We start from the raw sequence: 13,343 nt of genomic DNA on the forward strand, positions 1-13,343 counted from the left end.
AGATTTTTTAATTCCCTGAGCTAACTTGAAAGTCCTCTGAAATAACATATATGGACTTTAGCAAAGCAATCGATATTTGTGAATAAGTAAAAAAAGTGTGCAGACAATATGGTAAGTTGCAGCTGTTCAAATGACTCTGACCAAAAGTTATTAAACAATTTAAGGTGGAGGAAGTTGTCTGGTGATATCCCACAGAGCTCTGCCAGCTACCCTATTTTATTCAACATTTTTCATCAAGGACGTTTATTAGGATCAAGATGGCCCAGGTGATTAAATCTGAAGAAGCTACAAAGCTAGAGGTAATTAATAAAAAGGATACTCATTTAAATACTTTTTTGGAAGCAAGCAGAGCATGTAATGGTATGAATAAAGCATAGCAGCAGGACATGTTAGAAAGGTTTGAGATTTCTAATGGACAGAAAGCTCAGAGTTAACAATGTGATGGCATTGTTGAAAACAGCTAATGCAATCTTATACTTAACAATAAAAATAGAATATGCAGGACAAAGGTAGTAATGGTCCTAATGGCCCCACAATAGTTGGCCCACAAATCAGACCAAACTCTACTCTTGGACTCGGGTGTGTGTACCACAGTTTAAAAAGAACATTGACATTGACTAGACTACCTACTGAAAAGAGCATTCTGAATGGTAAAGATGCTTGGAACCACAATATAGAAGGAACAGCTGAGGAAGGTAGGGCTACTTAACTTGGAGAAAACAGGATTTTGAGAATGTGTGGATTTGTCTTCAAATATTTAAAAGACTACCAGGTGGATGAGAAAATCATTCTCAGTGGGCTGAACTGAGATCAGTAGGTAAAGTTGCAGGTCTCAGCATGATATGAGGAAGAACTGTATAAGTGAACTGTCCAAAAACACTGCCTCCTCAACCAGACTTGCCCTGGTTGACGCAGGACCAGTCAAGCATAGACCCGATAACCTCTCCCTGGGCAGATACAGAGGGAACTCACATACCAGAGAGAGAGCGGAGCCAGGAAACCTCTCAACTCTGTCAATGAAATAATTAATTCTTGGTATCTGAGAACATCTTGGTGACATTATAAACACTGATTCAATAAATAGTATCTTAGATGATGTATGACATATTAACCTAATTCAGAACAAAGCTTTAATTCGCAGTTTTGAGTAGATCAATAAATGTGAGGTTTTGAGTAGCAGAAGTATATAGTTACCTAAAGAGGACCTGATTTGGATGAACTCTAGGCAGAGCTGAGTTCATTCCTTTCTTTTATCATTCAATAAAAATATCAGTATATAAAATATAGGATCGTCACCAAGTTTAGAAACACAAGCATATATATAATAAAGTATTTATTTATAATATAATAAGTGGCAAAATAATAATATATGTTTCCAGATTTCATGGCTATCTCGTGTGATTTTTAATAAATGTTATAACTAGAGAATGTAATCTTAAAGAATAAAAACAATACTAATATCTATTAGACTGACTATGTGCCAAGCATTTATATTATCTGATTTTCATAAAAACCTACAAGCTAGACAGTATTATTATCTGTTTTACTGCTGTGGAAAGTGATAGACTAGTTATGTGACTTGTCCACCATCAGACAGGTGGAGGCAGTCTCTGCAGAGCCTGGCCGCTGTGGGACTGCGTTCACTCTGTCAGGCCCAGTCCTAGATACCCTCCACACACCTCATTTAATCTTTAAAATGACCCTGTGAGGCTTCACGGTTATCTCCATTTTACAGTTGAGAACATAAGATTTCCAGAGGTTAAGTAACAGGTATAAGGTCACACACTTGCAGGAATTCCAGCTCAACTCTATAGAACCCTTAAGTTCATGCTCTTGTTCTGTTACTGCCTCTGGTAAATTGTTCATTTCTTCTGAGAATTATAATACTGATAAAACTGTCACAAAAATAACTGTATAGGCAGGTGATGCTAGAAACTCCAAAATAAAACACTGAAATTTATCTTACACTATTTATAAGTACTGTTTTTAGGCTGTATCAATTGTTGATATCATTAACCAATTTTTGGTATTACTGACATTCTGGAGAAAAAAGCGAAAATAGGAGACCAAATCAACTGAGAGAGCCCTATTACCTACTGTGATAAAACTTTATTTTTGCCTGACCAGGGGATGGCACAGTGGATAGAGCATCGACCTGGGATGCTGAGAGACGGGTTCAAAACCCCAAGGTCACCAGCTTGAGTGCAGGGTCATCCACCTCGAGTGCAGGCTCACCAGCGTGAGCATGGGGTTACAGACACGACCTCATGGTCACTGGCTTGAGTACAAGGTCGCTGGCTGGAGCCAGGGGTCACAGGCTCAGCTGGAGCACCCAGTTAAGGCATGAGAAAGCAGTCAGTGAGCAACTAAAGGGCAACAATAAGTTCATGCTTCTCATCTCTCTCCCCTCCTGTATGTCTGTCCCTGTCTCTCTCTCACTAAAAACAAACAAACAAACAAAAAACACTTTATTTTCAGTAACAGGCTTGTAGCTGATTCTTGCTGATCATCTAACTAGCTGAATAAGCTCATCTCAGTTGAGACACAGTCTCTTCTGCACCTCAGTATCCTCTTTTTTTTTTTTTAAGAAAATAGATGTAACACTTGCTTCCTTTTATTACCACAGATAAGCTCAAACACTGTTTGCCTCAATTCTGTAACTCAAGATAAGCAGTGATTTAATTTACACTAATAATATCCTGGCTAAGTTCTGCAGTAAAAAATCGGGTTTTGGTTGTTCCAAAGTTGTGTTGTAATAGCTTCAATACTTTAAGGTAATGTAAAATTTCAGAAAATCACCCACATTTACGAACAGTCAGCTGTATCACTAAAGCTACATATAGGTGTTCACACTCATCTCTCATGAAATAAACATAATTTAGCTCCAAATTGTTTATCAGCAAAAATTCATATAATCATTTATCAATATTAAATTTAATGTAAAAACCAGAAGTGCTTCATTTATAGAGCAAGTAAGCTCAAATATTAAGTTGGTTATTCCAATAACAAATTTGAGAAATGTGTAAACTCTGACACTTCCTTACCATTTTATAGATTCCCAAAGTAACATGGAATTTGGTAATAGCTATAACATCATCATTTACTAATTCACCAGTTTTAGTGGCACAGACTGAACACTATAGTGTCTGGGATGTAGTGTTGCACAAAATAAAGGCTTATCATACTGACGCTGGAAGAGGAGAGCAGTATGAGAAAGAACTTGATATCTGAGCAGAAAGGACCAGGCTCCCACTATACGTATGTGAAAATTTTGTTCCTATAGCAAAATTGATTATATTAGTACATGATTCCTCAATTAAAAACACAAAAGACATCAGCTAAAATACTAAATGGTGAAAAATTTTTTCTAAAATCAGGAACAAGACAAGGCTGCCCACTCTCTCCATTCCTATTCAACATAGTGCTGGAAGTTTTAGCCACTGTGATCAGACAAGAGAAAGAAATAAAAAGAAAAAGTAAAGGTTTCACTTTTTGCAGATGACATAATCCTGTATATATAAAAAACCCCAAAGACTCCACAGAAAGACTAATAGAAACAATAAACCAATATAGTAAAGCCACAGGATACAAAATCAATATACAGAAGTCTATTGCTTTCATATATGTAAACAATGAAACTTTGGAAAATAAACTAAAAAAAAATAATCCCTTTTGAATGTAAAGTAGTACAACCATTATGGAAGAAAGTATGGTGGTTCCTCAAAAAACTGAAAATAGAACTACCTTATGACCCAGCAATCCCTCTACTGGGTATACCCCCCAAAACTCAGAAACATTGATACGTAAAGACACATGCAGCCCCATGTCCATTGCAGTATTGTTCACAGTGGCCAGGACATGGAAACAATCAAAAAGCCCATCAATAGATGACTGGATAAAGAAGATGTGGCACATATACACTATGGAATACTACTCAGCCATAAGAAATGATGACATCGGATCATTTACAGCAAAATGGTGGGATCTTGATAACATTATACGAAGTGAAATAAGTAAATCAGAAAAAAACAGGAACTGCATTATTCCATACGTAGGTGGGACATAAAAGTGAGACTAAGAGACATTGAAGAGTGTGGTGGTTATGAGGGCAGGGAGGAGAGGAGAGGGAAAGGGGGAGGGGGAGGGGCACAAAGAAAACTAGATAGAAGGTGACAGAGGACAATCTGACTTTGGGTGATGGGAATGAAACATAATTGAACGACAAGATAACCTGGACATGTTTTCTTTGAATATATGTATCCTGATTTATTGATGTCACCCCATTAAAAAAAATAAAATTATTAAAAAATAATAATAATCCCTTTTATAGTTACAACAAAAAATGTAAAGGTTCTATATACTGAAAACTACAAAGAATTATTTAAAGAAAACTGAAAAAGACACAATGAAATGGAAAAATATTCTATGTTTATGGATTGGAAGAATACAACATAGTTAAAATGGCCATATTACCCAAAGCAATATACATATTTAATGTAATTACCACCAAAATTCTAATATCATTATTTAAAGAAATGGAACAAAAAGATCACCAGGTTTGTATGGAACCATGAAAAATCTCTAATAGCCAAAGCACTCCTGAGAAAAAAGAACAAAGCTGAAGGTATTACAATTATACTACAGAGCCACGATAATCAAAACAGCATGGCATTGACAGAAAAATAGACACACAGACAAATGGAACAGAATTGAGAGCCCAGAAATAAAACCACATATATATGGTCAAATCATCTTTGACAAAGGAGCCAAAAATACACAATGGAAAAAAGAAAGCCTCTTCAAGAAATGGTGCTGGGAAAATTGGAAAGCCACATGCAAAAGAATGAAACTTGACTACAGTTTGTCCTCCCACACAAAAATCAATTCAAAATGGATCAGGCCCTGGCCGGTTGGCTCAGCGGTAGAGCGTCGGCCTGGTGTGCGGGGGACCCGGGTTCAATTCCCGGCCAGGGCACATAGGAGAAGCACCCATTTGCTTCTCCACCCCCCCCTCCTTCCTCTCTGTCTCTCTCTTCCCCTCCCGCAGCTCCATTGGAGCAAACATGGCCCGGGCACTGGGGAAGGCTCCATTGGAGCAAAGATGGCCCGGGCGCTGGGGATGGCTCCTTGGCCTCTGCACCAGGCGCTAGAGTGGCTCTGGTCACGGCAGAGCGATGCCCCGGAGGGGCAGAGCATCGCCCCCTGGTGGGCAGAGCATTGCCCCTGGTGGGCGTGCCAGGTGGATCCCGGTCGGGAGCATGCGGGAGTCTGTCTGACTGTCTCTCCCCGTTTCCAGCTTCAGAAAAATACAAAAAAAAAAATAATAATAATGGATCAAAGACCTAAACATAAGATCTGAAACAATAAATTATATAGAAGAAAACACAGGCACTAAACTCATGGACATTGGCTGTAGAGAACAATTTATGAATTTGACCCCAAAGACAAGGAAATTAAAGGCAAAAAATAAATGAATGGAACTATATCAAACTGAAAAGTTTCTGCATAGCAAAAGAAAATGACAAGAAAACATCCAAAAAAATGGGAGATGATATTTTCAAACAACAGCTCTGATAAGGGGTTAATATCCAAAATATACAAAGAACTCACAAAGGTCAGCAACAAGCAAGCGATCCAATTAAAAAATGGGGAGAGAACATGAACAGACACTTCTCCCGAGAAGACATACAAATGGCCAACAGATATATGAAAAGATGCTCATCTTCACTAGCTATTTGAGAAATAAAAACCAAAACTACAAAGAGATACCACCTCACACCTGTTAGATTGGTTATTATCAACAAGACAGGTAATAACAAGTGTTGGAGAGGCTGTGGAGAAAAAGGAACCCTCATTTTTCTGCTGGTGGGAATGCACATTAGTACAACCATTATGGAAGAAAGTATAGTGGTTCCTCAAAAAATTAATAGAACTATCATATAACCCAGCAATCCCTCTAATGGGTATATACCCCAAAACGCAGAAACATTAGTACATAAAGACACATGCAGCCCCATGTTCATCGCAGCATTATTCACAGTGGCCCAGACATGGAAACAACCAAAGTGTCCCTCGATAGAGGACTGGATAAAGAAGATGTGGTACATATATATAATGGAATACTACTCAGCCATAAGAAATGACATAGGGTCATTTACCATAATGGATGTACCTTGATAACATTATACTGAGTGAAATAAGTAAATCAGAAAAAGCTAAAAACTGTATGATTTCACACATAGGTGGGATACAAAGCTGAGACTCATGGACATAGATAAGAGTGCAGTGGTTACAGGGGGTGGTTGGGGGAAGGGTGTAAAGAGGGACAAATATAGGGGTTGGAAAATGATTTGGCTTTAGGTGATGGATATACAACATAATTGACTATTCAAATGATGGAGTGATGTTTGCCTGAAATCTGTGTACACTTATTGATCAATGTCACCCTAACAAAATTAATTTTTTAAAAAAAACAAATAAACAACAACAACAAAAAACCCACGAAACAGTCTTCTTGTTAAATCCTTGCAATGACTCTGAGGTATGTCCTATCATTTACATTTTGCATACCAGGAGAGAAGTTACATAAAAGCAGTCCAAGGTCCCACAAATGCAGAGATTCCAACGCAAGTCTATCCGAACCTGAGGCCCACACTACAGGGTGTCCTGTTAAAGTGCTTCAGGTAAATAGTTCATTATTTTGAGACTATTAATACCAATTGAACTGTCATCAAGATAACTTTTATGGTGAATGACTCTAATAAGCCCAAATTAAGTGGTAGGGGTGATGGCAGTGGCTTCTGCCACTAAAGTCACTGCTCTGTTTCCTGTCTTTTCTAGTGTCCCCAAGAGTGGGTTGTGCTTTCTGCAGGAAAGAATAGCAAAGTGAGGCTGCTTCGACACCACACTTGAAAAACCAAAGACTGAGTCCTCAAATGTTCGAAGAGATGGGCTTTAGCATTCACATTTGTAGGAAGCACTCAAAAATGATGTTGACAGTGTGCTTCAGCAAAGCTATAATTAATGTTCACTAATGAAATTTTGAAACTTTTTATCTTATGGAAAATACAAAACACCAATTGTTAATGACAATTTCCCAAAGCTATCAGGACATCAACAGGACTAAATTCCTTTTGGCAAACATGTAGGAAGATTTACTTTAGCTTATATGATTATTTCTCAAAAAAAAGAGAATCTAATTTTCAAAATAATATCAAATCTGAGTTTACATAGTAGAAAAGGGAGAAAAATACCTCCTTCTTGCTGGTAAAAGTTTCATGGTGTTCTTATGATGCAAATAAAAATCTGTTGGGAGTTCCCAGAGATGAGCTTTCCCTTCAGTGGGATGGAAAACTCCCAGGAAGAGATTAATGGAATCCTGTCGATCCGCATCTGAAATGCAAAAGTATGAGAGAAAGGAAGATAGAATTTACCTAAAATGCAAAAGTATGTATTTCAGAAATCTCATTGCTGACATATACAACTCAGAGAATGCTTTCTCAGGAGGATAAGGGGACAATTATGATTTCACAGACTATACCTTTGAAAATAATGGTATTTACACTTCAAAAGTCATCTACACAAACAAAATCTAATATAGTCACCAAGACTTTGAGCAGAATTCAAAATCTGCTTCAAAATGTTTCCTTTTTACTCCATACTTCTCATAAGATACAGGACAGTGCACATAAACTGCTTCTTGAATTTTGAGAGACTCATAAAAACCTTTAAGTGCTGCCATAATACTGTAGTGATTTTATTTTTAGAATAAAATGTATGCTCACCATTTGTTAGTTTTCTTGAAAAAAAATACATTTCTATTTTAGTGCAGAGACAAGCAGAGACAAATAAAATAACCCAATAACTATCCATATTCTGTTATATAACCTTGAACAAGTTGGTCTTGCATAGTTTCCACTTTTATCCTTGAAAAGATATTCTCCATTTCTTTAGCAGAGAATATGTTTATAACATTATCTGCCACCCCCCACCGCTGTCCCCAAATTATGGACTTGGCTTCATTCCCTTTTGTGTTTGATAATGAAGGCAGAGTGGGCACACAGATAACAGCCTCTTTCAACCACTCCAAAATTTCTGACACTGTATACACCATATATATATATAGTTTTTCCTTTTCCAATTAAATCTGGGTAACAATGGTAAGCACTGAAGTGGTCTCACGAACCACCTCTCCCATCCTGCACTGTCTTCTCCCTGCACCCTTCATTCTTCCTGCTCATTTCCTTCTTTCCATTCTTGTCTCAGAGCGCTGTGTATTCAAGCTAGAGGCAGACATCCACAATATAAATAATACCTACCATCTTTCTGAAAATGAGTACAGAACTCAAAAAATAGCACAGTAGTAATGACTGCTTTTGAAATAAGATAACATCATAAAATCAATTTTCTTCCAACAGCAATTGTGAACACAGATATATCTGAAATTAGCAACACTGTTCTCATTGGGCTATTTGGTCATTTCAGCAAAAGCAATAAATGAAACATGGCACATCAAACATGTATTTGAGTTATTAGCATTTTCACAGGAAGCATTGCATTAAAACAGTACTTTCCTTTCAGGCCAAACTAATATATAAAAAAGCATGTGTTTATATGCTAAATATATTTGGGGGCTTTTTGTCATTTGTTGGGAGAAAACATCAAATATTAAGTGATGCAGACATTATCATGCCCTCTTTACACAATACAAAAGTAAACATACTGCTTTCACAGTAATTACATTCTTTATGCTCTTCAATAGCTCTAATGGCCCTTATTAATTCATCTGTGCTGTACCTCAAAATATCTTAATTCTATCTAGAGAAGCTTTCCATTTTCAGCCATGTTTTCAAGGAGTTTCTTTCATCCTTTAAACCTAATAGCAGCTTACTTTAATTTTAAGCAAATATGATAAAATGTAGGATCTGAGAAAAATAGCCAAAATAAAAGATGTTCTTTCAAAGGATCATAATGAGGACTTCTTGAATGAACTGCTGTTGTTATAACTTAAAATATATCTATGGAGTTGACAGCTGCTTATTAAGCTTGGACTGTAATGACAGCCCTCATGAACCTGAGGATCCTTTCCCAGCTGATTTTGACTGCAAATAAGACAATCGCCCTCAGGAAGACAGTAGAACTTTGGATATGTACAAGAGCTTAAAACAGGTAGGCGCTCTGTAAGACAAAATAATTATCTACTTTTATATTCAGGCTTTAATTTTTTTTAAGATGTTATTTATTCATTTAGAGAGAAGAAAGAGAAAGAGAAAGGGGGGTGAAGAGCAGGAAGCATCAACTCCCATATGTGCCTTGACCGGGCAAGCCTAGGGTTTTGAACTGGTAACCTCAGTGTTTCAGGTCGACACTTTATCCACTGCACCACCACAGGTCTGTATTCAAGCTTTAAAGGAAAGAAAGAACATGTACCTTTTAAATTTTGCTCAAACACTAACCAGTATTATGCACTGTATTTAAGTAGATCAGGCTTGAATCTATCAATTCTTTTTAATCAGCCAAAAACTTTATTTTGGAACTAAAGTATCTGTTATTATAATATTAAAGTAATATGAAAGTTTGTGATAAAGTAGTCTCTGAAATCAGTAATGGAAAGGAACATTCTTTGATTGTGAAAAGCTATTGAAAGACTTAAGATAAAGACAGGAAAATGACCACTGGAATTTGGCGCAGTGGAAATGGTTGGTGATTTTGACAAGCATGGTTTCAGGGGCACGATAGGGCATATGCCCAATGAAGCAGAAGGAGAACAGAGAGGAAACAGACATGCAGATAGCTCTCTTGAAATAGGATGTGGGATTAAGGACTGAAGGAAAGCTTAGATGGAAAACACTTCTAACAGAAAAGACAAAGTAAGGAGGAAGAAACTGATAACATACAGCAACAAGCATATAATTATAGGGACCACAGGCAGGGATGGGCTTCAGAGCACAGTGGAGGGGCGGGGCTAAGATGGGGCAGGAACACTACAACCACTGTAATACACTGTAAGGTGGAAACTCGGGGTGCAGAAAAGGACAGGCTCTGGCATTTGGTAATAAGATGAAGATGGATCACAATGATTTTCTTAACAAGTATGATGCAAGGTCATCAGCTGAAAATGGGGTGCTGTAGGTTTAGGAAGGGAGGACAGGTATGAAATGGTCATTTTGGAGAGTGGGAGAATGAACATAGTAGGGGAATGTAGTATGTCTGTCAGGTCGTTTTGAATGTCCTTTGGAGAACTGCAGTCAGTTTAAACTGGGAGTAATAACCTACAACTTTTTCTCCTGCCACATTTAATTGCAGGAGAGAGGGATAGTTGGGTTTTAATTACTATTAATGCTATTTAAAATGTTATTAAAACAAAACTTTTTTGAATTGTCCTCTTTCCGCTATAGCCACACACAGCTTATTCACTCTGAACCTGCTTCAGAAGCATGACCTCAGAAGGCTGGCTCACTGTCCTTGATGAACTAAAATGCTCAGCAAGCTCCCTTGCATGTCGCTCTTTCAATGGTGAATAGAAAGGGAAAGAAACAGTCCCACCACTTTCCAGCACTATCACACTGCTGGGTGATGCCATCTTGACAGTTTCCTGTAATCACTGTTTCCAAGCATGGTGAGCTTTTTTTTAATCTCCGTCAAGGAGTATATAATTCTCCTGCATGCATATACACATACTCACTACATTTAAATTGTCCACATGTATATGTATGTCTATACAGCAAATCTATTAACTGTTATTAGGTATCCTATCTTCTTTTCTTTCTTATGATGAGATCTAAATTCAACAAGCTCTACCCCAAAATTCAGGCTTTCCAAAATGTAAATGTAAAAAAAAATAAATTAGCCTGACCAGGTAGTGACAGTGTATAGAACATAGGACTAGGACGCAGAGGACCCACGTTCAAAACACCAAGGTCGCTGGCTTGAGCGCGGGCTCACCAGCTTGAGCACAGGGTTGTTAGCTTGAGCGTGGGATCATAGACATGACCTCATGGTCACTGGCTTGAGCCCAAGGTCGCTGGCTTGAACAAGGGGTCACTTGCTCTGCTATAGCCTCCCGCCCACCCCGTCAAGGCACATATGAGAAAGCAATCAATGAACAACTAAGATGCCACAACAAAGAATTGATGCTTCTCATCTCTCTCCCTTCCTGCCTGTCTGTCCCTATCTGTCCTCTCTCTGTCTCTGTCACAAAAAATAATAAATAAATAAATAAGAGTTTAACAAGGTACTCACATTGATTACAATTATAAAGCTCTTCCTAACATCTGAAATGCCTCGGTAACTCTGTGGGAGACTGCAAGCTGACAAAGTCCTTGCAGTTTAAGGCTTAAGCCAAAGAAAGACTAAACTCTTCCCCACAGTCTCTGATTGTTTAAATTGGCAAACGCAATTTACATCCCCTTCTCCACTCCTCAATGTTAGCTATAATGCTGTTTCTACTCATCCCATCCCCCATGTCCCTCGAAGAGACTGGAGGCAGTTTTCTTTTTACCCTTTGTTTTGTGAAGTTAAAATGTTATGCATGGTGGGAGGGGTTTCTGCTCTTGGGAGAATTCTAGGTTTGCCTCTGAAATGTGACTTTGTATCTGAGCTCCCTTTGTTTTGCAAGTGGCTTTGCTCTCTGCACTATAAATAAAGTGTTTTGAGGGTGCAGGCTCACTCTTGCAGACCATCAGTCTTGGCAATGAGACCTCCGATCCCATCCTTTTTCTTTCTGTTTATTTTCTAATCCTCCACCATTCCTACTCAAGACCTGCATAATTACCAGTCAAGCTGGGTGGCAACTTAACTCCTCTATCCTGTTGATATCCTCTAACTGACTGCAACTAGTTATGTTAGAAACCAAAAGGTGCATCTGAGAGACAAACCCCACAGCATGCTAATAGATGGAGATTCAAGAACAGTTTTTAAATGAGTCTGAAAGTGAGTCAGATGGGTTGCCCAAATAGCCTCAATATATCTACAAACCAACAATAAAGCTCCTAACAACATACTCAATAATTTCAATTTACGTTTACCTAGAGGTATAACATGAGGAGATTAAGTTTTACAGTCATCTTGAGTGCATTAAAGAAAATAGTATAGTTCTAGAAATATATTATCATTATATAATATCCACTGCAATTTAAAACTGAGTTGTACACCCCCAATGACACCATGCTTATCAAAATAAAGTCTTAGTCACATTATTTGCAAAATAATTCCTATCAAGGTAGTTCCTCTGTCAGTTGTATATAATTTTGTTTTGCCTTTCCATTATATATATGTCACTTCTTCATGATCCTCTTCTATGTTTTAATAGTACTCCTTGCTTTTTAAATCATGTACAGCTACACTTTTTCTCCCTGTCCTCTAGTCTTATTAAAGAACAAATTACTTCACCCTTAAGTATTAATGATGACTCCCAATTACAGGTACAACAATGACAGAAGAGCAGAGAAGTGGATGTCCCTTTCCATCAGGGCAGCTTTAAATTTTTTTCATGATAACACATACCCAGAGGGATAAGCATTTGTTGGCACATGACATAGACAACTGTTACAGATTGAAGTGTTCTCCCAAAACATATGTTGCAATCTTAGGCCCAATACCTGTGAATACAACCTTATTTGGAAATTGGGTCTTTGTAGATATAGGTAATCAAGTGAAGACACAGTCACACTAGGGTAGGCTGGGCCCATAATTCAATACAATTGGTGTTCTTATAAGAAGAAAGAGATGCATAGGGAAAACGCCATGAAGACCCAGGGAGACTGTCCTGTGTTTCCAGAGGTGGAAGTTAAAGGGCTGCGACTGTAAGCAAGGATCACCAGAAACCATCAGAAGCAAGGAAGGATCCTCCCGCCAAGCCTTCAGAGGGAGCACAGCCCTGCTGAGCCCTGAATTTCTGACTTCTAGCCCCCAGAACTGTGAGACAACACATTTCTGCTATTTTAAGCCACCTGGCTTGTAACTTTGTGGCAGCAGCCCTAGGAAACTAGTAAAACAATGCAGCATAGCCGGAGAGGATGCCTTTACAGATAATCTTAAAACTGTTCTTCATTTGTAAAAAAAGTGAACTATTTGTCATTTTGTTTTCAGCTATTGATAATAGTCAATTACTTCCAACATGCAATGTAGCCAGTTGGAATAGATCAGTAATGTTAGCACCTTCACCAAGAACCAGAGCAGTAGATAACAATAAAGGATGTTGAGAATACTTTAGTATTTTCCCTTTAGAAATCTAGAATTTGAACTTATACTACTGGCCAGAATTTCTAAATTCTATTTTCCTACCTCTTAATTTTTGCTCAAAACAATAGACTTTGATTTTTAAGTTCCTAAACCCAGTTCAA

The 13,343-nt window shown here is 37.9% G+C and overlaps 1 protein-coding gene across 4 annotated transcripts in view; it reads right to left on the reverse strand.

Annotated features, from left to right (window-relative positions):
* The window catches only part of FIG4 (FIG4 phosphoinositide 5-phosphatase), a 150,686-nt gene that overhangs the window by 72,075 nt on the left and 65,268 nt on the right, over positions 1-13,343 (reverse strand). For all 4 annotated transcript variants that reach the window (XM_066373481.1, XM_066373480.1, XM_066373483.1 and 1 more), the window contains one exon: positions 7,254-7,392. In XM_066373481.1, coding sequence (XP_066229578.1) covers positions 7,254-7,392 — 139 coding nt within the window. The remainder of the gene's footprint in view (positions 1-7,253; positions 7,393-13,343) is intronic.

Source organism: Saccopteryx leptura, chromosome 3, assembly GCF_036850995.1.
Source record: "Saccopteryx leptura isolate mSacLep1 chromosome 3, mSacLep1_pri_phased_curated, whole genome shotgun sequence".
NCBI lineage: Eukaryota > Metazoa > Chordata > Mammalia > Chiroptera > Emballonuridae > Saccopteryx > Saccopteryx leptura.